At 44.3% G+C, this 25,270-nt stretch overlaps 1 protein-coding gene across 1 annotated transcript in view; it reads right to left on the bottom strand.

The window, feature by feature from the left end:
- KIAA1549 (KIAA1549 ortholog) overlaps nucleotides 1-25,270 on the bottom strand; it is a 110,231-nt gene that overhangs the window by 1,174 nt on the left and 83,787 nt on the right. Inside the window, exons 11-19 of the mRNA XM_035127547.2 lie at nucleotides 19,318-19,520; nucleotides 17,956-18,080; nucleotides 14,689-14,894; nucleotides 12,484-12,707; nucleotides 10,321-10,465; nucleotides 8,882-9,187; nucleotides 7,619-7,671; nucleotides 5,188-5,333; nucleotides 3,687-3,841 (exon numbers count right to left, since the gene is read on the bottom strand). Coding sequence (XP_034983438.1) covers nucleotides 3,687-3,841; nucleotides 5,188-5,333; nucleotides 7,619-7,671; nucleotides 8,882-9,187; nucleotides 10,321-10,465; nucleotides 12,484-12,707; nucleotides 14,689-14,894; nucleotides 17,956-18,080; nucleotides 19,318-19,520 — 1,563 coding nt within the window. The remainder of the gene's footprint in view (nucleotides 1-3,686; nucleotides 3,842-5,187; nucleotides 5,334-7,618; nucleotides 7,672-8,881; nucleotides 9,188-10,320; nucleotides 10,466-12,483; nucleotides 12,708-14,688; nucleotides 14,895-17,955; nucleotides 18,081-19,317; nucleotides 19,521-25,270) is intronic.

Raw genomic sequence — 25,270 nt, 5'->3', positions numbered from 1 at the left:
TGGGTGTGTGCCTAAGTGTGCTAGCCTGGCATATGCACAAATAAGAAATGCAAAAATACTTCCAACAACTAATCTAAATTATTTAAAATAAATCAGATGTAACAGCACACAGCTGGGCTGACTATTAATAATACATTTAAGGCCAAATACTTGCCTCGTAGATATCAAGACTGACTCTGAAGCAAAGCCTAGTCAGTACAGCATGAGACTCTTAATCTCAAGGTCGTGGGTTGAAGCCCCACTGGACTGGGCAAAAGATCCAGGCAATGCTGGGGGCTGGACTAATGGTAGAGAATTCTACAATTACATACCCTCCAGGATGAAACGTGTATCTGCTGTGGACCGACTGACAAGACAGCAAGGAATTTTGTTTCCCCCTGTCAGTACTGATTCATGATGTACGTGCATGGGTGCAGGGGGGGGGGCATTAAGAAGTGATCGTTGTACTTACGTTACATGTATGTAGGCATATTTTACATGCTGTCTACATTTTTTGTGCTTTGCTTCTCTCTGACCTCATTGCTCCCTCCCTCCCTACAACTACGCCTTTGTGTGATTTTATATACACATCCCAAATTAGGATTAAAACATTCATGAATCTGATGAAGTGGATTCTAGTCCACAATTGCTTATCCCATAATAACACTAACCTCCAAGGTGTGCCAAAAGGCACTGGGGGTTTGGTGCGGGGCTTGTTTTCAGTGACCTGGAGATTAATGGCCATGCAGTGGGGCAGAAAGCACCATCTATTTGTATCAGGAATTTAATACCTATACTGTTTTCACATCTGTTTTGAGACCACAAAAAGGCGACTACGTCAAGGTGCATGCCTGTTATGTATTTTTGCAACAGGGCTGACAGCATCAATTTATAACATGCCATCTGGCTTGTCTAAAAAGAGCCACGGACTCGAACTGGGGAAGAGGAGAATAATTTGCTCTGAAAAGCGTGAAGGTGAGTAAGATGAAGGGAAGTCATAACAAAAGGGACGGTCGTTGGGTTGTACTAAGTAGCCTTACCAAAATACATTTGAATGGGCGATGCATGCACTGATCATCAAAATTAACAATGTTTGCACACCAACCACATCCGCTTCAGCGTCAAAATACTCCCCTGTGTTCTTGAAAGAGCACACACTGTAAGAAGTTGCAAAAACTTGGGCAGTACAGGTAAAATAGGCCGAAGGAAGAAAGAAACAACAGAGGGCTGCAAAGCAACACTGAGCCAACAATATTAGCAATGGCAGGGCATGCAAAAGCAGCAGAAATTCAGCTAATTGCTGTGGCAAACAAGTACAGAGGAGTTTAATCCAGTTAGAACCATCAGGTGGTAGAGAAAGAGAAAGAGAGAGAGATACTCAATTATGTGTTTCTGAGGACAGTACAAATATATGGGTGATTTGGACCTTGGTATCAGAGGCTGTGGGGCTCAAACCAGGCTGCCTATAGCGCTGCCCTGCGAAGGTTCACAGATGTCACTCAGGAAACCAGAATCCTTCTGGGCCACAAAGTCAGGTGGTCTCACAAGGCCAATCCAGTGCTGCCACCTGATCTAAAGCTTTCAGATAAATTTATTTCCCTGAACTGGAGCAATGCCACTGCAGAGGGAAGCCACCAGGTTATCTTCTTGCACTGCACCAGTCCTGGGCCTGCCCATCGCCTACCTCCTGCCCTCATCCGCCCAGAGCACTTGCCCACCTTTTGGTACCAGCTGGGCAGCTATGGTTTTACATGGCGACAGGGAAACTATATAGGGCACAGGAGACTACATGTTCCCCAAGGCTTGGTCCCAGTGCACCTAAAGCCCCCATCATGTCTGCTGAAATAACAGGTCTCTCACAAGCGTCTTGGCAGCAGTCTTCTCCCAAAACAGGAGTCGTGTCACTTGCAGGGTTAATACAAAACATACTAAAGGGAGAGACGGTGGGACAGATGGCCAAATTTGTATGGGGTGTTCCAAATCTCTTCCCTTCCCCCTTCCTTGCATGAAGGCAACCATATAATGTTGGACGAAATGGCAAGATCGTAGGGTCATAGAGCAGAGGAACCTGTCTTATACCGAGTCAGATCATCTAGTCTATCTAGGTCAGTACTGCCTACACTGACTGACAGCAGTTGCCCTGGGTTTTAGGCAGAAGCCTCTCCCAGCCCTACCTGGCGATGCCAGGGATTGGACCTGGGACCTTCTGTATGCAAAGCAGGTGCTCTGCCACTGAGCTATGGCCCTTCCACAAAGACCCCCATTTCACTGTGGATATTGTGGTACACCACTTATTAGAAGTTTGCCTCCATGACCCAATAATAGGGACCAATTGCCCATCCCTAGCTTATGTCATGTCTGATCAGCAGCAGTGTTTAGAGTTCCAACTTTTCCTTTGGGGAGCCAGGAATGCATTGTGACCCCCCCCCCGAGTCTCTTTAAAACTTATTTCTCCATTTCTGGGTTCAGGTGGGGTGGGTGGAATGGGGAAACCATTATTGCTTGCAATAATGCACTTCAGGCGGTACTACATCTTCCTTCAATGAAGGAAGGAGCTGAAGAGACAAGACAACAGAGAGTTGGGAGAACCCACTAGTGAGCTACGACCGATTACAAAAAGGAACAAATAATGTTTTGGGGTCTTCTCCAAGAGGTGAAGGTAGCATGGCAGAGACAGTATTGATCGTGTTGTGCAGATTAATTCCACTATTACTCAAGTAGGTTCAAGTGGGCTTTGGTCATACTTCAAAACTTTTTTAAAAAACAAACCAGACCACCCCCATGTGACCCACTTGGGTTTTAAGGGTCGTGAGGTGGGTAATTCAATGAATTTTTACCCCCCTTTTTTTTAGGTTTGCTAATTTCAATGAGTCTGCTCTTGAGAAAAAACTTAGCTGAATGCCACCCCATGTTCTAGAAGTAGCGTCTTGCCCAACTGGTTTCTAAAACTAAAACATGGCATTTTGTTTTGCTGTGCTCAGGGCAACCTCAACTCCGTAGCCAATGATAGGAACTGACAAGGCTCCACTAACACCAGCGAGACAATCTGTGTCTTTGTTGCTGTTGTTGTTAGTGCTCTCTACCTACAGTGGTCTCATGAGACGATTTCAGGGGAGCAGAGCCCACTGAGAGCATGGATCAGGGGTGGGGGACCTGCGGCCATCCAGATGGTACGTAAGAAAGGCTGGATCAGGCCTTTCTAGTCCAGCATCCTGTTCTCGCAGTGGCCAAGCCAATGCCTGTGGGAGGCCTGCAAGCTGGACATGGGCTCCACAGCACTCTCTCCCCACCTGCCGATTCCCAGCATTTAAATCTTGCTCAAACGTAACTGCTTTGTAAAAAAAAAACCCCTGAAAACATCCCTGGTGTTGGACTGCAACTCCCATCATCCCTCACCACTGGCCATGCTGACTGGGGCTGATGGGAGCTGGAGTCCAGGCAACCTCTGGAGGGCCACAGACTCTCCACCCTCTGGGCACAGAGGAGAGAAGCCAAGGGTGATAATGAAGAAGACATAGAGAAGCAGAGTTTGGGGGCTGGGATGCGAAAGTGACAAAAGCAGTGGGCTGAGATCAGAGGAGCAGGTAGAGATGCCTTGAGAGGAAGCTCCCCAAGCAGCACAGGATGAAAAAAAAAAGGCGGGGGAGAGAAACAGCTGAACAGAACACTGCTTCGGAAACTATTCAAACATGAAGCACAGTACTCACTGCATCTCTCCTAGCATATTCATCCTCTCCACGGTACGGGGGCCACCCGGGTTCCCCCATCTGGCCATGCCCTGCTCTGCCTGAGGGGATCTCCACTTGTTGACCTCCGATCCTGCTAGCAATTCCCACCTGAGTGAGGTGCTGTATCTGAGAACCTTAAAAGCAAATATTTGTTTGTTTTCTGTTTTGTCTTTCCATGCAGCAACAGAAGGGTGAAGGGCAAATGAAAACGGGCGGCAGCAGGGCATCAAAACAAGTATATGGGGGTGGGGGTGGCATGTGAGGAAAAGGAAACTAAATCAAACTAATTAAAAAAAAAAAGCTCCCAAAGGAGGGGCAACAAAAGGACCCATTTGCATGCACGTCCTTTTTTTTTTTTTGCAAATGGGAAGGTGTTTCTGTGTGGTATAATATTAGGGTTCTATTAGGCATGGTGGAGGTAGACAGGTAAGGAACAGACCAGGTAACACTTCTGGCCCACTGGCCCTATAAATATTGCAAGTATTATTAATACGTAATTGAAAAGAATGTGTGTGTGTGTTTTAAAGGTTTGCATGCTAGTGATTTGCCCTTAGTGGAAGAGCAGAAATATTTGCTTACTGCAAGACACTCAGCTCTACAGACGTAACACCGGTTTCTTACAGGTGTGTAGCAGTCGCCTATAATTCCTGGCTAGTTGTGAAGTTGAGGCCAGTATCCTGGAGATGTCCTCAGGCCTGCTTCAAATACTGGAATCAGTTATGAAATGTGTACATTTCCTCTTTTTAAACGAAACAACCTCCCTTTAGAACACGTAGAAACCCGTTGTGTTTACAAGTTCCATATAACGCTCATTGCACATTTGCAAGGAGCCGATCTTTGAGTGCGGCAGCAATGGTGCTTTGGAAGTCCCTGCCTATTGAATTTAGGCAGGTGCCCTCACTATATCATTTTAGATGCCCACTGAAAGCTACCCAGATGTATAACTTAGTATTTAGAACATAAGATAAGCCTGTTGGATCAGGACATTACCCCATCTAGCTAAGCATCCTGTTCTTACAGTGGCCAACCAGACACCTGTGGGAAGCCTGCAAGATGGACGTGAGCCCAAGAGCACTCTGCCCACCTGTGATTCTCAGCAACTAGTATTCAGAGGCATAATGACTCTGGCAGTGGAAGTATGTATGTCCATTGTAACTGTGCTCAGCTAAGAATTCATTGTGTTAGGTACCCTACCATTCCTTTTATTAGGAGACCAATGAGCACCTCCTACTAGTAGCTTCAGCCATCCTGTTCCTCCCCAGGCCCATGCATGCAGGATACACGTGCTCAGAGTTGAAGGGGACTTCACTGGAAGCCCAACTCTACAATTCTCTTGGTTCTATTATTCTAGCAAGCTCCTTGTTTGCATTCTAGATGCAGCCGCATCTGCTCACAATAAATGCTTGAGTTGTGGAATGGGGCTAGCTGGTTATGAGAGAGTCGCTGCAAGGACGCAACAGCTTAAGGAACCCTCAAGTACCTGCAGTGCTTCCAACTGGTCGCGGCCGGGCCACGGGTGGCATTTCCTCCGGGTAGATCCCCCTTGTGGAATACTGAACATCGGAAGGCTGCTGGTCTGGGTGCATTAATTCGACAGGGGGAAGGAAACCTGGCCCCAGGTTTTGCCTGTTGGTAGATCAAGAAAAAAAGAACAATGCCACAATGACTGAGCCCCGGAGACAGCAGCACCTCATATTCCAACCATGCAATACACCACTTGCTTGTTTTTACTGTGTACAGCTCTCTGTCCACTAAGTACCCTGTGAAACACTGTGTGTGAAGCTTCCATAGCTCTGCCCCATGTAAACACAGCACTATGGCTGCTTCACGTGAGTTACATCCTCTGCCTTAGCCTGAAAGATCTAGGCAGAGGTCCTTTATGCTTAGAAAAGAATGAAAACAACGCACGAAGCTGACAGATACTGTTCCTGGCAACCCTGAGATCTGTGTTTTTAATAAAAAAATAAAAAAATAAAAAATATAGAACTGCTTTTAGCTGTTGGTTTTTAAATGTTTTATGACTGCTGTGTGTGAGCTCCTTCGGGAGTAAGGGTGGGATATAAATGGGGGGGGGAGAGATCTATAGAGCAAGCCTCCATAGTAGTGCGCCTTCTCGACTGAAAACATCCTGTAGCCTTTTAAGGACAGAGGAAAGGGAAGAAGTATGCCGTAGAGCTGCCACAGTTGTGACCAAAGCCTGCAGAGGCTGGGAGTGGTCTCTAATAATTATCCACAAACTTTAAATATGTGCTATGGTATGTATTTACGTATACATTTTGCCTAGCTGCTTATGACACCTGCAACCCCATATATTATTGAACGAAACAATGGAGATTATGTGGGAGGCAAGGCTTTCCGTTCATTGCTAGATCGAGTAGGTTCTCAATTTTCAAATCAAACTCCAGATTCAAACATGCTTGCAAAACATAGTCCTTAATTCAAGTGTTTTTAACATTCCCAGTTATGGACACTGCTGCTGCTATACTAAATGTGTGAACTATTAAATAAGATTTACAGCTATTGCCTGACAACTGGCTAATTCAACTTTTTAGAGTCCCTCAAAATCAAATTTTAAGATCAGTATCTGAAAATGACAGCATTTGGACAAATGTGATCAATTTCTTTATTTTTGCAAGTAGGATATTTTAGCTCTTAGATGTCTGTTGTGCTCCAGACAAAGCAAAATCCCATTCATTCGTTCCACTGATTTTTCTATTCCATTTTTCATTAATGGTGATGGTGATTCATTCCCTCCTAACATTATTGCTTGTTTTGAATTTGCCTCTTTGAAATTTCTAGGAGAAACAAAACAATTAAGAGCTATGCAATAAGTATGTATTTACCATTTTTCAAATTTAAGAACTTTGATTTCTGCTTGCAAAATCAGAAAGTTTAAATGCAGAATATCAAAGTTCCCAGCTCCCAATTTTGTCTTGCATTTCAGTTAAGTGCTGCCTAGGTATTGGAGCTTCTCTGTCTTAACTTACTGGAAAAGGAGTTACATGAGGAATACATGCAGTACCCAGCTTGGTTCCAGCCCACTGATAATCCTAATTACATTACTGCAGAGAAAAGGACCAATTTGTTTTTCCAGTCACTGTTCCGAGAACTGGTTATTTGAACCACTTGACTGTGACATTGATTAACAGTTCGGTATCACAGCAACTTTTCTTCTTCCACCCCTAAAGTTCACCAACTTCATTAAATTCAATGGGGCTTCCACAAACGGCTCGCAAAAAATGAACGGGGTTCAGATAACCAGACAGCATTCATTAGTTAATGACTTGCTCACTTTCTCTTTTCAGTCATGAAGAATAAATCACCATCCAAATTGCCTAATCCAGAAATAGCTGCCTACTCTGAAAGAGGAAAATCGGAGGGCAGTTAAGTGTTTTATTGCAATTGCGGCTAGTGCAGTTTAGGACAAAAGGATGCTACTTTGCCTTGTTATGAGCACAGCAGAAAATTAGATTTTTACTCCTGCGTGCTGTCTCAGTGTCACGTGTGAAAGAGAAAGCAGCTTGTGAACATTTGAGACAAACACAAAAGCAAACAAAGCAGAATCGCACACGATGGTCAGGATGCAATTATTCATTACACAATGCACAAACTTAAGCTGCCGCACAGGGCGCTCCCTTATTTCTGCCACAGATCACTGGCCATCATGGGGAAGGGCACAGCCCGACGACATCACACGAGATGCTGAGCAAAACCAGACATTAGCAGGAAAAGGGACTGAACCACGCCAGCAGCTGTGTCCCCCATCATAATGTCTAGTTAGTACCTCAAAATCTGGCACAAGGTCAGGAAGAAACTCCATCTCCCACAGTTGCTGACAATTTTTGGTCTACTTGGAATAAAAACATCAACTAGCAGAAACGCACAAATCAAACAAACTGTCAGGGAACTACCTCTGTAGCAGGCCTGGAGCTGTTGGAGGAGTCATCCCAAATTCCATGTATCTCTGGAAAAAGACCATGCATCAGAAAAAAACCATTTTAAAGAGGAATTTAAAATTAAAACATTCCATGGCTCTAGTTTCTGAACAAATAGAGATTAAAAACCACTTATTTATACATCACAATGGCTGCATTCAGACATAACACTAAAACATGGTTTAGTGATATGTCGGTGTGCCTAGCCCCCTCCCAGGATCTGCCAAGAGAGTGGTCAGAAGCATTTGCGTTCCTTTAACCCCTACTTCTTCCGTCATCCGAACAGGGGAGTGCAGTTTAACATCAACTAGGGTTAGTTTTAAATCAAGGCAACTTCATACCTTAGGTAATGAAGCTGGCTTGTTGAAACCAACCAGTTACCGTTAGCTAAAACCCCTGTTTGAATGGCGTGCGAACTCACAGTTAAGTAAAACGGACAGGGAGAATTTCTAAACACCCTCTCTCAGCAGTATTGGAGGGGATTAATCAGCCCATAAACAAGTAATTTTCTTTTTAGAAAGATGTGTTCCTAATTCTATTTGCACAACATTCACTCATAGTAATATACCTGAATTTTCTGGATTTATAAGCCGTTACATTATTTACAGGGCTGTAGGTCTCTTCACCCATACAGCAAATCAGCAGCATTCAGCAAAGCAGGGCAAGGTGGGGGGGGGTGCTGTTTACATGGCTTCCCAATGTTAGGATCACTGTTGCTCCCTGAGACGGAGGTGGGTAAGGCAGCAGGAAAGTCAGCATGGTGCAGGCGCAATGGCGGAACCAATCCGACTCCCCCACGGCTCTGCCTGCACTGCACTGCACCTCATCGCACCAGCCCTGCTTCCAAATTTTCTGCTAACAGAGCGTGGCTACAGTTGCTTGCCCACCTCCCCTTTGTCACCACTAACAACAGAATTAGTTTCATTTCATAAAAAATTATATGCCGCTTGTGAAAAAGCTTGTGAAAAGATCTACAAACAGTGGATTCCCCAGTGGTTGTAGCACCCTTATACAGAATGCATGCCAGGAGTAAATAAAAAATACACAAAGATTCAAGAGTGCTGGAAATCCATTAATGCATACACAGTAGAATTATACCTAAGCCACCCCAAATCTTGGGGAGGGAATGGGCTAGGTACCTGAAGAGATAAAAACCATGAAAGCGCAATGGCAAAAGTAAGGATAGGCTCTAAAACGGCACAGTGGAGTCTTGAAATGACCACCAACTGGGCTGCTTACTGTGTGTGTTGGACCGTACGGTGACCCCCACTGGCTGCTCGGAGTGTCCCTCGCTGCTCGAACAGGAGTGTTTGTTGGCTGCCCCGCCGACCCTCCGGAGTGTGTGATGGGAGCAGAATTGGATGCTTGGCTACTAGGGGCCACCAGGGCGAAGGCATCATCCAGGAGAGAATGCATTGTCTGCCGGGCCTCTTCAATGGATGGCTGGGGAGGCATATATTGAGCAGGGTGCGGAGGGAGGCCTGAGTACTTCCCCAAATCAGTTGAAGAAGGCGTCTGGGGTTCGGCAGGAAGGTCAGGATCAGACTGCAAAGGTAACAGGAAGATGGCAGCATAAGGAGGAAACTACGGCCTTAGCAGGTGTTATAATGTCAAAGTTCCCACTGTTTCAAGAACGGTTTTACGTGCTGCAATGATGCCATCTGCGTGTGGCATTTCGCACATCTACCTGCAGAATCATCAATAGTGCATCCCTTTGATGGCAAGTTGTGCATAATCTAGGAAGCACTGATGCCAACAAGAAACTGCAAACCTCTTGCTCAACTTCTTCCCCATCAGCCTATTTACATTGTGCACATTCTGCTGAAATTCAGAAGCCGTGTGATTCATTACCCCGAACTTGCACCATTTCAGGACAGAATATGAGGCTAATGATTGGAAAACAGTTGTTCACAGTCCTCAACAGGTTCACCACTCCTATCAGCCAATCACCCATTCCCACCACCCTTCTGAGTTAATACCCCTCCCCACCCTCTGACTATACATAAGGGTCTGGTGACTTCTGTTTCAGTGTATCTGAAGAAGTGTGCATGCACACGAAAGCTCATACCTATGACAAACTTAGTTGGTCTCTAAGGTGCTACTGGGAGGATTTTTTTTTATTTTGCTTTTCTGGATAGGCAGGGAACTGAGTGAAATCCTCTGAAGGCCCATTGAACGAATGGCAGTCACACTAATGGGACTTGCTTTTGTAACAAAGTTTATAACAGTGAGCAGTTGGCCAGCTCTTCTACCCAACTTTTGCCTGTGCATGGGTGGGAACATATGCTGGCTCTGCCTTGGCCACACACCGTTGGTGCACATTGCTTTGGGTTTGCAGAGTGAATTGGTCCACAACGAATGAGGACTTCTTGAGTAGCTAGTTACACCTGCCCTACTACTACTACTAATTATTTTTTTATTATTTATACCCCGCCCATCTGGCTGGGTTCCCCAGCCACTCTGGGCAGGTACTAGATAATGGATTTGAGAAAGGATTTATGCACAAGACATTTGTTGTGAAAGCTCATGGTTTCACAAGGCCGTAATTCACAGTGGGTTCTTGCATTATTCAGACTCAAGCCAGCAAGGCTAGTGCTTCCTGAAAGCCTTTCCCACAACCCGCAGCTTATCATACAAGTAGAAAGAAAATGTTGCCTTCCAAAAGGTTTTAAACATACAATATATGCAGAGTTGTTGACTCCCGGAGGTCTCTTGTAAGTCCCATCGCTGTCAGTTGTAATTAGCCGGTCCTTGTCCGCATCTATAGGACTTCCATTAATCTGATGCCTCCGACGCTGCTTCGGAGAACGTTTGGCTCGAGAACTAGGTAAAAATAAAAAGAAGAAAAGGGCAAAACATCTTAGGGCTTCCTAGGAGCATCCCAGCTGGGGGCGGGGCAGTTCTGAGCCTTTTTTCAAGATAGCATCTTTCATAAATTTAAAGAGTCTTTGTAGAATCTGAGGCAAATAAAAGCTTTTTGATTTGCTGAGTCTTTATAGCCTTTTCAATTTCCATCTGTCTCTGGAAGCTCTATGTGGGGGACTTTAAATCCATTTTTGCTGTTTATTGTTTTTTTTGTTGTGTTGTATTGCTTTTATTGGTGCAATTGGCTCTGAGAGTTTTGGCCAAATCTAAATAAATAGATAAATATCACAGACAAATAGCAAGCAAACAGATAAAAGAGCCACATCACAAGGTGCTATCACCGGTCAAGCTGTAAAGCTGAATTAAGGGTATAAGTTTATTTTAGTCAGCTAATCAGTAATCTGGACACAAAGGCATCATTCGCACATAACAGAAAAACATGACTTAGTACTACATGGACCAATCAAAGCCTTGGGCTTGTGTGTCCTCACCAGGGACCCCGCTTTAAACAAAACTGGTTAGTTTAATGTTAAGTCAACTTTAAAATGGCTTATGAAGTTGGGATATTACGTTAACCAGTACGTTTTCTTTTTAATAAATATTTTTTATTAAATAGTTCTTAGTTTACAAAAATACGTGCATTGTCTCTTTTTTCAAGTTGTGTTTCTACAGATCAGTTTCATTTGTTGTGAGACATTAGTGCTGCGTGCAGTAATAGGCTGGGAAGAAAAGAGGGGGAGGGTGGTGGTGAGTGGGGTGGGTGGCAATGCTTCAATTCTCCTACTTAGTCTTTAAGCTCTTGTTTGTTTGTAGCGTGCTGAGCGGGCGTTAACCAGTATGTGTTTATTTTATTTTTATTTTTTTCCAAAAAAAAAATTGCATTTATGATAACAAATATTAACAACAGATACACAACAACACAACACAAAAACACAAAACATAGAAAAACATAACAATACAGCCCATCCTTTCTAATCATTTTGGGGTGACTTCCTCGAGCCCTCCCCCCCGTGCCACGATTCACTGTATGTTTTAAACAGAATTCCTAAGTTGTACATAACGTCAAGCTGAAATTCTGAAACTGAACTCAATGTCCTCCTCCTGCTGATTCAGGAAGAGAGGGGAACGTGGAATGTCCAAACCTTACGTTTTGCTTGGGCTCATGAAGGTTTGCTCATATAGTACATTGGTGGGGAACTTATACCCCACGGGTCGTTTTCAGCCAGTCACACCTGCCTGTCACTTACCTGCCACTTATATGACATTAGGTGTGGGGCAGGTAAGGCCACAGTTGCAAAGGAACATTCAGGAGCTTAGAGGTTGCTTCCTATGGTTCCTTTGTAGTCACGTCTTGCTATGAGACCATCCTGGCTATGAGTCCTGGAAGACCGGCTCCCGGCCTTGTAGGTCTTTCCCCACCTGGCCTGGGAGAGCAGGGCCCTGACTGACTCCAGCTACAAAAGTTGAGGCAGCTGAAGAGGCCAGAGACCACCTTGGCTGTCTCTTAGTGCAGACCCAGGTCATCGAGCCTGAGCTTCCACAGCAGCCGCCCACCATGAACTGCCATTGGCTGGAAGCGACAGTAGCAGCTATGCTCTATACTTTATCCTCTTGCTAATTATGCTGTTTTAAATGAGCATTTTATATTTGACTTCCTTCAAATGTGCATTGTTAAATGTGCATTCTGCAGTTGACTTCCTGCTCTGTGCAATCTCCACATCCTTTTGAAAGGGAGCATGCCTACCTTGTTATCTTTTATGACAGGCATCCCCAAACTTCGGCCCTCCAGATGTTTTGGACTACAATTCCCATCATCCCTGACCACTGGTCCTGTTAGCTAGGGATCATGGAAGTTGTAGGCCAAAACATCTGGAGGGCCGCAGTTTGGGGATGCCTGTTTTATGACAAGCGTTTGCACACTTTCACATTTAACAGAGAAAGAATTCCATCCCCGGCTGTCTCTGTGTTACAGTTACCTCTTCCTGTGTTCTATGAAGACAGTAGGCATATTGCCTCCAGGGTCCAAGATCTTGTCTATCTGCATCTGTGCCTTGCGGTACATTCTCTGCTGCTCTTTGGTGTCGATGAGAACCATGTCATCCACGATCGGAAACTCATAGTGTCCTTTGCGCTTGGCTCGAAGTCTGATCTTGTTGCGATGGTGCTCAATTTCAGATTTATGCCTCAGAGCTGTTTGTATCTGTAAAAAAGAAAAAGAGAGAAGCATAAACGTTTTGGAACGCACAACTTCTCTCTGCTTTGATGGAAAGTGGTTATGTAGAGTTTGGAAGCAAAATGCTCAATGAACCTCCAGCTTACACCTCAATATCTCATTCTCCAGCTTGCAATTCGTTCACACTCATTCCAGGTAGAATAATTTTTACATACCGCATAATGATTAACACAGCATGGGTAATTAAGAGACAGAGAGGAGGAACACAAAATGCTAATAAAAATGTTTGACAAGCTGCAAATTATACTTCCTGCGGGTTGCCATAAAAGCCCAGCAGCAAAAAAATTAGAAGAGATCTGTGAAGCTTACACAGTGAAAAATGTGTGTGTGTGTGGGGGGGGGTGCACGCATGCATGTGTGAATGCATGCTTATGGATTAAAATTAGAGACTTTGCTTCTGCTTAGGGGCTGTTTGTGATTTATAAGACCAAACAATATCATGGTTGGCACACTCCCACTAAATAGGAGTTTATCTGGCAACATTCAGGAATATTTGGTATGAACCTTGTAATTCCACTATATTTAAAGCCATTCATTCTTTTTAACGATTTCTATTATTATTATTTTATTATCTTGTAATCTTACTCTTCCTGCTTTTAAATATAGATGGGGTTGCTTGCTGCAATCAGCCCTTTGGAACTTTCTTCTCTGTTAGGGTGGTTTACTTTTAAAGAAAGGGCTGGTGTTGTGATGTTTTTAATGTAGCAATGTGTATGTGATTTTTTTAATCTGTATATATTTTAATTGTACGAAAGCCTTATTGTTTAAATAAAACATGCCTCTGACAGCAGAAATTGGGGGGGGGATTAGAGACACAACTCAAAATACTTCCTTTCTTAGTGCGTAACAGTAAGAACTATCCAACTCAAGAGGAAAACACCTCTACTCTGCATTAGACCTGACTTCTCAGGGTGCAATTAATTCTCCTGTGTCTGTTTTGGGACTGACTGACTTGTCACATGATTTTTACTGCAGAGATTCAGAATTATCTGCCCCAGTGGAAGCTGAATGGAAGGAGGCAAAATCAAAGCACTTGGTCATACAGAGAGGTTCATCCATTTCCCCTCTTCCCTCATTTTTAATCTCCTCCTTTCATCAGTGTCTTGCTGAGGGTTTGCTGCGCTTCACATTTTCCTCTCTGCCTGCTGTTAGTAAGGACTGGCAAACGTTCCCCCTCTCTCTTTCTCCTGACTGAACATGGGCACACACAATAATAAATATCTCCTTTCCCTGCCCTGCTCTTTCAACCATCACCTGCAGAACTGGTGATTTATGCTAAGGAATTATTGCATGGAAGAAACTGCTCTTAGAATGGAAGAAGGTTACTTCCCTCTGCTGTTCATACTCCTGTTTCCCTAAGAACCCACACACTTGCATGGCTTAGCTCAGCAAGGTAAGGCTGTGGTCACGTTCAAGAGTAGGATTACTAAAACTCAGGTGCCCAGGTTTGAAAGAGGAGGGCCTGTGAGCCCCGAGATTCCCCAGCTGAGCTCTCGACACTCCAAGTGACACTCAAAAGCTGCATCATGGCTTGCACCAAATAATTCTGGGGACTGTGGTTCAGTGAACCTATTCAATCATTCCCTTTCCTCAGGGAATCTTGGGAACTGTAGATCTAAGTGGGTTGGGGAGGGGAGCAACTGGGGACCTTTATTAAATGACTTTTCTAATGTCACACTCACACCATACATTTAAAATGCTCTTGTGCCGCTTTAACAGTCATGACTTCCTCAAAAGAAGCCTGGGGGCTGCTGGGAACTGTAGCTCTGTGGGAGGTCTCACCATCCTTAAGAAGCTACTGTTCCCTGGTTCTTTGGGGGAGAGGCATAAGAGTGCTTTACTTGTATGGTGTAAAAACAGTATTTTCTATATGTCCATGGTGTATCTATGCTTTTAGAGCAAGGCATTTTCACAGGCTGTAAAGCAGTTTACCGAACGGATTGATTACCTCCTTGTTAATCTTGTTGGTCTCTGCTACTCGGTCAGCAAGTGGCTGGTTCTGAATCGGAGGTGCTGCAATTGGCTGCATGGCAATCAACTGGATCTTGCTAGGAACCCTTCGGCTGACCTCCGAGGATCGTGACATTCTGTCCACATGCTCAAAGATGGAGGCTGAAGAGTGTTGCTCTGTTCCATTGCTGATCTGCGGAGGGCCTGAATGTTTAAAAATACGAATGAAAGGTAGTAAATATTGTTTCAAGTCCCCAAGAATGGAAGGTTTTGCAAAATTTTCAGCATCAAGAGACTGGCCCACCATCTGAATTACACCTTTTGAACAAAAACAAATTACCACAATACTAATAACATGAGTTTAAGGGGTTGTGACACACACACACGGGGGGGGGGGGGATTGTAAGAACATCGGCAAGGCCTTTAGATAATTTTTCTGTTCTCTGTGTTCATTCTTTGCTTAGATGTTGCTTGTAATGTTTTGAATTGCTCAATTATTCTCTTGTTTTCCTGTAAATGTAAAGGTAAAGGTACCCCTGACTGTTAGGTCCAGTCACGGAAGACTCTGGGGTTGCGCGCTCATTTCGCTCTATAGGCCGAGGGAGCCGGTGTTTGTCCGCAGACAGCTTCTGGGTCATGTGGCCAGCATGACTAAGCCGCTTCTGGCAAACCAGAGCTGCGCACGGAAACGCCGTTTTCCTTCCCGGCGGAGTGGTACCTATTTATCTACTTGCACTTTGACATGCTTTCGAACTGCTAGGTGGGCAGGAGCTGGGACCGAACAACGGGAGCTCACCCTGTCGCGGGGATTAGAACCGCCAACCTTATGATCGGCAAGCCCTAGGCTCTGTGGTTTAGACCACAGCATCACCCGCGTCCCTGTACTGTACACCAGTTTGGGGGTCCTTGTTTAGGGCTCAAAAGCAGTCTAGAAAGGCCCTTAAAAAAAGGCTTTGTTTTCCTCTGGGCGACTCACACTGTTACTTGAATATTTTGAGGTTAGTGCTGCAGTGCTTTCAATATCTCTCAGTTTCTCTGTCTCAATATGTCTGTCTGTCTGTCTCTCTCTCTCTCTCTCTGAGTTTATATCACCCTTGCAGCTACAGGTTTAAGTGTGGTGTGGGGTAGAGGAGAGCTGAGAGCAGGAAGCTCCTCTACCTTGTGGGTGGAAAAGGGCCTACAATAAATACACCAAGAAAGACAAATATAGGGCAGTTCAAACGCTGCACACAGTACAAGTTAATTAATTCCTAGAAGGTTTATCCACTACAGCCAGAATCGCTCCTTATGCCAAAAATAGTTTCATTGCACTTTCCAGGGCTTAAAAGGTTTTCCTTATAGAAGCCACATGATAGTTCTCAATGAACAGCCCATTTAATCTTTGACGAATTGAGAAGATGATGAGATTCAAAAAGGCTGGAAAAGGCTAAACTGAGATGGGCAAGTATAGTAGATCTGCCTAGCTCCAATATGGCCTCAGTTCATACAATGCTGAACATATTACATGAATGAGTCTTGTGTTCTTTCCCGCTTTGATGTGGCTTAAGGGCTAAATATGTGCATACAAAAATGCCCCAGAGTTGCTGTTGTTGCTGCTGCTGCTGTTTTTAAGGAGCACAGCAAAGGCTTTTTTAGAAACAGGTTAACCACACACACGAAATTCTGTAGGGGGTGAAAGAAGCATTTGGAAATACCAGGTGGGAAAACAGTCCAATCACTTCTGGCTACCCCATTCTATTTCTCCGTTCTTAAATAGGACTTGTTTATTGTCAGGCGACCTCCGTACAGGGAGCCTCCGCCTCTCCTGTTGACCAGCACTTCGCCCAGTGAGAGCAGCAGCAGTGGGTCAGGTGGGGGGAATGAGGAAGTTAGTGGGGTGGTGGAGTCAGGGCTCGGCTATATTACAGAGCCATTGCAACGCCCTGACCAACAGGTGGAGGGGAACAGGCAGCCCCTTCGGGTGCTCGAATTAAGGCGCCCCACCAAACGTAAGGTCGGGAGGAGGCGTTTCGGGGTGCCCAAACTCTTATGCTGGGCACGCAACAGGAAACGTCCACTCCTGGATTCTGCGAGTGACTGAGTGGTCATGTTTTCTGCGGTCTCTGCACTGTAAATACTATGCACAATAAAAAACTCTTAAAAGACAGAGCAGACTTGGGTGTCTTTACTCAAGAGTAGCCGCAACAGCACCATTACATTTATGAACTGGGGAACAGTGGGGAACACCCATTAACATGTATCATATAGAAGGGAGAGGAACAGTTCAGAAACGGAGCCCATGTTTTGCATGCAGAAGGCCAAGGTTGTTCCTGTCGTCTCCAGTTGAATAGCCAGGTAGCAAGTGATGTGACAGACGTCAACAAGAGAGCAGCTTTCAGCCAGAATAGGTAAAACGGAAGCAACTTCCTATGTGCATATAATTAGTCAATCCTTTACTGGCAGATGGGATGCCTTTAATGGTTCCCATTGGCTATAACACGAGGAAACACCTAAAAGCCAGCCCTAGCTATTAGGCACTGAAAGCTAAGCCCTCTCCACACACATTTTCAATTAAGACTTTCTCATCTTAGGCTTATTGCACATTTTTAGGGGGAACTTACCCACTCGGTTTACTCCTGGAGCATCAAGAGAAAGATAAAAACAGTGTCGTTATAATTCAGCAAGTAGTGACAGAAGGAGAGCCAGGTGCTCCCGAAAAGAACGCAGGTATATCTATTTCTAAATTTCAACGAAAGGGAGTTGATTCAAATGTTTAAAAAAAAGCAAATGGCACACTAGCAATACAGAATGAATGAATGCTTCAATGATGCTTCATTGTGAGATACACAGGTGTTGTTGTTTTTTTAGGTGTGACTGCTTTAATCCACCTATCACCACCACCTGCATTCTGGAGAAATGCACTGCATGATGTTGTTGTTGTTGTTTTTAAGGACTGAATAAGATTTGAATGACTACAACACTGGGATAGAATACCACACAAATGTACAGATATCACGGCTTAAAACTCTGTAAGCTGTCTGTTGAGTGTGGCTTTATTCAACTACATCATTTAAATGTTTTTCTCTGTTCTATGATGTCAATTTGCCTTCTAGCCGTGTGGTGTATGTGTGTGTGTATGTATGTATATATAGTGTATATAAAATAATAGATGTGTTTCAAGCTGTGCCCAAACAAATGACTCAGCAGATTCCCTATTCCTGGCACTCATGTGTGATTTGTGAATGAATACAGGAAGAAGAGTGCGGTGCATGAGAAGGCAACATACCAGACTTGTTGACTCTGTGTGGCTTGACTTCATTTGCAGCTATCTGTGGTCTTGCAGGCCCTTCTCCTGTTTCTCGACCACTGGACTGCTCACTTGCTGTGGAGTCAGCATCTGATGGGGAAACTCTGCAGGCATCAGGTCCCAAACAAACAAACAAACAAACAAAAATTAAAATGGCTGTTTATTATTTTGTATGTTTAGATTTTACCTTTCTTCCATGACAGAACCCAAGGCGGTACACAAAGTGTTCTCAGGCGGCTTCTCATTCAGACACAAGACCAGACACAAGACTTGTTTAGCTTCTGTAAGCTTTTTAATTCCTCTGCATTGTGTTTTTAACTGATTCAATGCTATGCAGCCTGCTTTCAAAGTGCTTTCTGTTTTCTGACTCTATAGTTGTTTTATTAATTTATGTTGTACTTTTACTGTGGTTGTGATTTTTAAAAAACAAACAAACAAACTTGTTCTTGTTTATAACAGAAGCCACTGCTTTACTTTGGTTGTATGAAGCCTATAAAATAAATGGTATAAATCCATCAATAAACTAAGATAGAACCTCCATATACAGAGGCAGTCAACCTCTAGAAACTGGGCTCACTGCAGCCCCCTCCCACATGCTAAACATAACATAATAGAATAGAATAGAACAGAACAATTTATTGGCCAAGTATCAACCATACTTGGAATTTTGCTTCGACTACATTGCAATGTAAAGAAAAAACGTACATCATACAAACACTATTCCCCTCACAATGCACTGCACTGGCTAGTGCTGCTCTCAAGACTTCCATGCGCTGAGTGCATGTGACCCTGAGAGCATAGGCATTTGAGGGAAGAACTGAGCCAGCACACAGGGGTGGCACCAGGGGTGGGGTCAGGAAGCACTGCTTTCTTTTAACGGCACAAAGGGGGCTTTTGTGGCTTGCTGGTCTAATGGTCTCCATGAGCAATCCAATTTGGAATTGAAATGAGCATTTAAGAGGTGAACAAAGCAGGGAATGAAGGAATCACCTTGGACTTTAGCTATGAATTGACTCCTGTCAGTTTACCCACCAGGTTGTAAAGGCTAGAAAGATCAGACAGTTTAGCCGTGCAATCACGTTTAGTGCCCACATGCCCACTGCCTATCCTGGCTCATCTCATACTTCTAAGTGAAAAATCTCTATAATTAAGAAGCGCAGCAGAAGAACCTAAAAAAAAGAGAGAATGAGACAGAAATCCTGGTGGATTAATGTAAAAGGCAACTTCCTGAGCAAAGGCTATTCAAACTGAGAAATAAAAGCCCTTATGAAGCAAAAAATAATCCCCCATAACTAATTAACTTTAATCTGTACCAAGCAGTTTCTCATCAACTGAACTGACCTCCCTCTGTGTCGGACATTCTTGGATGGCTTCGAAGAGATCTTTGCTTTGGGGCTCGGCAGGTCACCGTTTTCGGAAGGTGTGGTGTCCTTAATTGGTCCCGGTAGAGGAGCTGGCTCATGTATGATCAGGATGTCATCTTTGTTGTGCTGCCCTAAATGCTGCTTTGCAAAATCAAAGCCCTTCACACTGGGGGCTTGCAGCTAGAGTGTTAACAAAATTTAAAAAGGGAAGACAAAAAAAATAAAATAAATTAATGAGCCAGCATGGTAAAACATGCAAACTGAAATCTGACTGGTAAGTCCTGCAGGATGACATAATACCACGAAAACAGAACAGAAATACATGAACTACCAGGGGTGGGGAGGTGGGGAGACACCCTGAATGTATGGATGTGATCTGGATTTTTGTTACACAAAGTTAAACCACTTCTGCTGTCCAAAATCAGTATCTTGTGAAAGAGGTCCTGAACCTCCTCTTTGAACAATGACCAGAAGCAAAGCCCTAAAAAAGGGACAAACCCCACAATGAAATACAAAGTGTGTGTCTACAATGTCCAGAGCAGGCATGTCAAACCTGCAGCCCTCCAGATGTTTTGGCCTACAACTCCCATGATCCTTAGCTAGCAGGACCAGTGGTTGGGGAAGATGGGAATTGTAGTCCAAAGCATCTGGAGGGCCGCAGGTTTGACATGCCTGGTCCAGAGGCACTTCACACACACACACACACACACACACACACACACACACACACACACACACACACACAGCTGGAGAATATGTTCCCTAAAAGGCAAATTGTGGGGAAAGGAGGAAAATATGAGTAGGTGCTATAGAGATGCCCAGAGTCTTGAGAGGCCATTGGGCACCATTGCCTCCTCCCCCAATTTGGCATTTCTGCTCATAATGAACTAGTTTGCATATCACACTAAGTTACACTTTCTTTTGAACCACAGCTTAAACTCAAACAACCCCCCCCCCCAGCCTCTACGGATGCTGTTCATGGTGCAAGCGACATTGCAGTACGGCATTCTGTGTTGTATGAAGCTGGATTGTGGTTTGTTTGAAACACGAGTGGTAGATCCGAAATAAGCCATGGTTTATTGTTGGCTTATTTCTGGCTTGCCACTGATGGCTTGTTTGGAACAAACTGTGACACAAGTGCTAGTGCAAGAATGGATGACCACAGGGGAGTAGAATGGAAAGAAACTATGCAACTATGGGGTGTGGCGCTCATCTCGCTTTCAGGCCGAGGGAGCTGGCGTTTGTCTACAGACAGCTTTCCGGGTCATGTGGCCAGCATGACCTAACCGCTTCTGGCACAATGGAACACCGTGACGGAAACCAGAGTGCACGGAAATGCCGTTCACCTTCCCGACACAGCAGTACCTATTTATGTAATCACGCTGGTATGCTTTCGAACTGCTAGGTTGGCAGGAGCTGGGACAGAGCAACGGGAGCCCACCCTGTCGCACGGATTCAAACCGCCGACCTTCCGATTGACAAGCCCCAAAGGCTCAGTGGTTTAGACCACAGTGCCACCCGCATCCTATAGACTGGAAAGAAGGGCAGAGTTAAAGTGAGTGCAGGTAGAAACTACCAGTTTTTTTAAAAAATGGCAGTTGGGGTGAGGAGTGGTTGAGAGAGACAAAGTGAGAAAATCTATATAGAAAGCTTTAAACCCTGTATATACTACGTTATTTAGTAAGACATATATTTACATTGGGGACCCAGGTGGCGCTGTGGGCTAAACCACTGAGCCTAGGACTTGCTGATCAGAAGGTCAGCGGTTCGAATCCCTGTGACGGGGTGAGCTCCCGTTGCTTGGTCCCAGCTCCTGCCAACCTAGCAGTTCGAAAGCACATCAAAATGCAAGTAGATAAATAGGTGAAGGTACAGCGGGAAGGTAAAGCGGGAAGGTACAGCGGGAAGGTAAACGGCGTTTCCGTGTGCTGCTCTGGTTCGCCAGAAGCAGCTTTGTCATGCTGGCCACATGACCTGGAAGCTATACGCCGGCTCCCTCGGCCAATAATGCGAGATGAGCGCGCTACCCCAGAGTCGGTCCAGAGTCGCTACCCCAGAGTCGCTACCCCAGAGTCGGTCCCCCAGAGTCGCTACCCCAGAGTCGGTCACGACTGGACCTAATGGTCAGGGGTCCCTTTACCTTTACCTATATTTACATTATAACATTGTGTTCTGGTAAAGGTAGATGTTAAGGTAAGCCTATTTCACCACAATGTCTTGTGCTATAGATGTAATTGAGTAAGAATATAGAGAACCCTACAGCTCTCTATAAAGTCACTTACGTGGTGGTATTTCAGGTATTTTAAGAGAAGTCTGGGCACAGCAGATTAGCTGCGGGACCGACCTTTGTGACCACGTGAGGACAGGACATTATAGGGGAGCCCAGGAACGTCACATAAACAAACCATGATCCGGGTTGACCCGTCACAGCAAACCAAGCTGATGCTGTTGTGCCACATGCAGCACCCAGAGGGGTGAAGGAAGCCGCACACGATGTGGGAAGCATGTTCATGATTAACAAACTGTGCCTTAGTGTAGAGTGCAAAAACAGTTCATTCTCCCTTATTCAATTAAGGGGAAGGGGTCGTTCTTAATGCAAACCTGAGATTTCCAGAAATGCGAACATGTACACATAAATCAAATACACAGAAATGTCATTCACGTGTTCCATTAGCTATGTTTGTGAAAAATGGCATGGAATCTTTATTTTTTCAGCCACACAACATTAAACAAAAGGAGTTGCTTACTACTGGACGATATGGTGTTCCCCCTACCTTGTCTGTATTGCATAACAGGTTGGAGAAAGCTGCACTGTCAATCTGAACCAGCAGATGGGGATAATAAGCATTAAAGGCAAATATGCTTTCTGTCTACTTCCTTGCACATTATGCAGACAGCTAATGCAATCGGGCTTTCGGGTCAATAGTACAGACACAAGTGGGACCCTGCAACAAAATGATGCAGTGGCTCTCCATCCCTTAACAGGAGTGCTCCTCTTCAGGATCCCAGTCAGCCAGGCATATTTTCCTGTGGGATATTACAAGCTCTTAGGGAAATGGTGGAGAACCTGTGGCTTGCAAGATGTTGTTGGATTTCTAACTCCCATCAGCCCCAGCCAGTATAGCCAGTGACCAGGAATGATGGGAGTTATATGGGAGCTGCATCTTGAGAGCCACAGATTTCTCACTCCTGTCTTAGGGACTTAAGAAAGTTAATTTACTCTTCCCCATCCCAATTTCCCATTCTTCTTTTCCAGCTGACACCTTGAGAGTACTAAGCATGCTCAGTCCTTATTTCACTGGGTTTGTTTTCCTTGTGGGAGATTGCCTGATTTTCTTGTGGTTTTTGTTTAAAGTACTTCTGCATATCCTAAGATCCACCCCACCGTGCTGATACATCCGCCATGCTTGTCAGTGGGTCACAGTTTGCTACGAAAATGTGCCATTACCTCCACTTCCTCTTTTCACACTAATTTATGCCACATTCAAAGTGTGCTTTTCCAAATTTACACCCACAATTTCCCGAAGTGATTCTGGGAAACTTGAGGTTTTGATGATAAAAAAAATCATCTTATCTGTTATACCCAATCCCTTCATTGCTTGTATTAAAAAGAAAAGAAAAAAAGACCAGTGCTTTGTGATTGTTAATGTGTTCAGCTAAGACAGGGAGACATGGATTTGAATTGCCACTTAAACACCAAGAGACTTTGAGAGAATCAGGCTATCCTATTTCACAGGCTTAGTGTGAGGGCAAAGATGCAGGGACCCATATACACCACCCTAACCTTTTTCGGAGGGCAAGATAAACATGTGATAAATAACAGAAGCGAAGGCCGTTCTATGAGTCTGTGTGCAAACAGCACTCTACCTAGTTGTGATTCCCAGCTACAACCTTACTATATGCATATACTGTACTATATGCTTGTGAAACACGGACCACTTATAAATGCCATCTCCAACTCCTCGAAAGATTCCACCAACAGTGTCTCCGAAAATTTTTACACATCACTTGGGAAGACAGGCGAACTAATATCAGTGTACTGGAAGAAGCAAAGATCACCAGTGTTGAAGCAATGATACTTTAACATCAACTTCGTTGGACTGATCATGTTATGCGGATGCCTTATGATCATCTTCCAAAGCAAGCAACTACAGTGGTACCTCTACTTACGAATTTAATGCGTTCCAAACACACATTTGTAAGTCGAAAAAAATTGTAAGTCGAATCCCATAGGAATGCATTGGGAGAAAAAATTCGTAAGTAGAAGCAACCCTATCTAAAAATTCGTAAGTAGAAAAAATCCTATCTAAACCACATCCAAGATGGCGGATGGAGCTCCATTCGTAAGTAGAAACATTCGTAAGTAGAGTTATTCGTAAGTGGAGGTACCACTGTACTCTATTCCGAACTTAAAAATGGAAAGCGTAATGCTAGTGGTCAACAAAAGAGGTTTAAAGACTGTCTCAAGGCAAATCTTAAAAAATGTAGTATAAACACTGACAACTGGGAAACCCTGGCCTGCGAGCACTCCAGTTGGAGAACAGCCTTTACCAAAGATGTCATGGGCTTTGAAGAAACTCAATCTCAGGACACAAGGGAGAAACGTGCTAAGTCAGAGGAAGGCATGCTTGACAAATCCACACCGTGATCAACCCCCACCTGGAAACCAATGTCCCCACTGTGGAAGGACATATGGATCCAGAATTGGCCTCCACAGTCACTTACGGACCCATTGTTAAAACCGTGTTTATGGAAGACAATCTTACTTGACTACAAGTGATTGCCAAAGAAGAAAGAAGACTGGAATTCAGAGGTATACTGCCTCCAATTGTGGAGGAAGAATACAGCCATCATGGCTACTAGCACCCACTGAGAGCCTTTTTCTACGAAAGGATCAGCAGCTGGAGAACTGGGGGGTGCTATTGGTGCATATGGTTCTGACCACAGCACCCTGAGAACTTCTGAATGCCATCACTGTTTTCAAACGCCTCTGCTGCTTTGAAAGCTGCTTACAGCCTAATTCTCATTTCCCTTCAGACTGGATCAGCTTCATCTTCTCTTCCCTATCAATTGGTTTCGCTTCTCGCAGGAGTGGCTGTGCAACACTGGACTGGTGCCTGGGTGCCATGGTGGGCTGGAAGAGGAGGGGAAATAAACTGAGCTTGAATCCTGGCAAGGCAAGAGGCTCTGTGGGTTTGTGGTTCTTGTATCCGATAAGTTGGGTCAATTGCCTACCATGGAGCAGGTACATAGTCTGGAGGTTCTCCTGCATTCAAGTTTGTCCTTGGACTTCCAGGTGGCCTCATGGTCTGGGAGCATCTTTTACCAGCTTTGGCTGATAAAAACAGCTGTGACCATTCCTGGAACAGCTTGACCAGTGTAGCCCAGGCAATAACCTCTGTTTTAGCAGTTAAGATTACTGTTGTTCTTTTTGTTCCTTCAACCAGGCCTTTGGCTAATTAATATTCTACAGCCTTTTAAATGTGTTTGTGCTATTGTTTTGTTCTTTTTTGTTTTATCTATTTGTGTTTTTATCTTGCGAGAATCCCCGAGATCTTTTGATGAAGGGCGGTTTATAAATCTAATCAATAATAATATATATATATAAATTATTATTTTTGTTTGCTGCTTTGAGTGGAAGGGAAAAGCATATATATATGTAGTGGTACCTCAGTTTAAGTACATAATTGGTTCCAGAAGTCTGTACTTAACCTGAAGTGTACTTAACCTGAAGCGAACTTTCCCATTGAAAGTAATGGAAAGTGGATTAATCCATTCCAGATGGGTCCGCGGAGAACTCAACCTGAAGCGTACTTAACCTGAAGTATGAGTGTAATTGGTTCTGGAAGTCCGTACTTAACCTGAAGCGAACTTTCCCATTGAAAGTACAGTGGTACCTCGGTTTATGAACACAATTGGTTCCGGAAGTC

Source organism: Zootoca vivipara, chromosome 10 (genome assembly GCF_963506605.1).
Source record: "Zootoca vivipara chromosome 10, rZooViv1.1, whole genome shotgun sequence".
Classification (NCBI taxonomy): Eukaryota; Metazoa; Chordata; class Lepidosauria; order Squamata; family Lacertidae; genus Zootoca; species Zootoca vivipara.
Note: the sequence above shows the minus strand (reverse complement) of the source record. Positions and strands in the feature narration are given on the sequence as shown.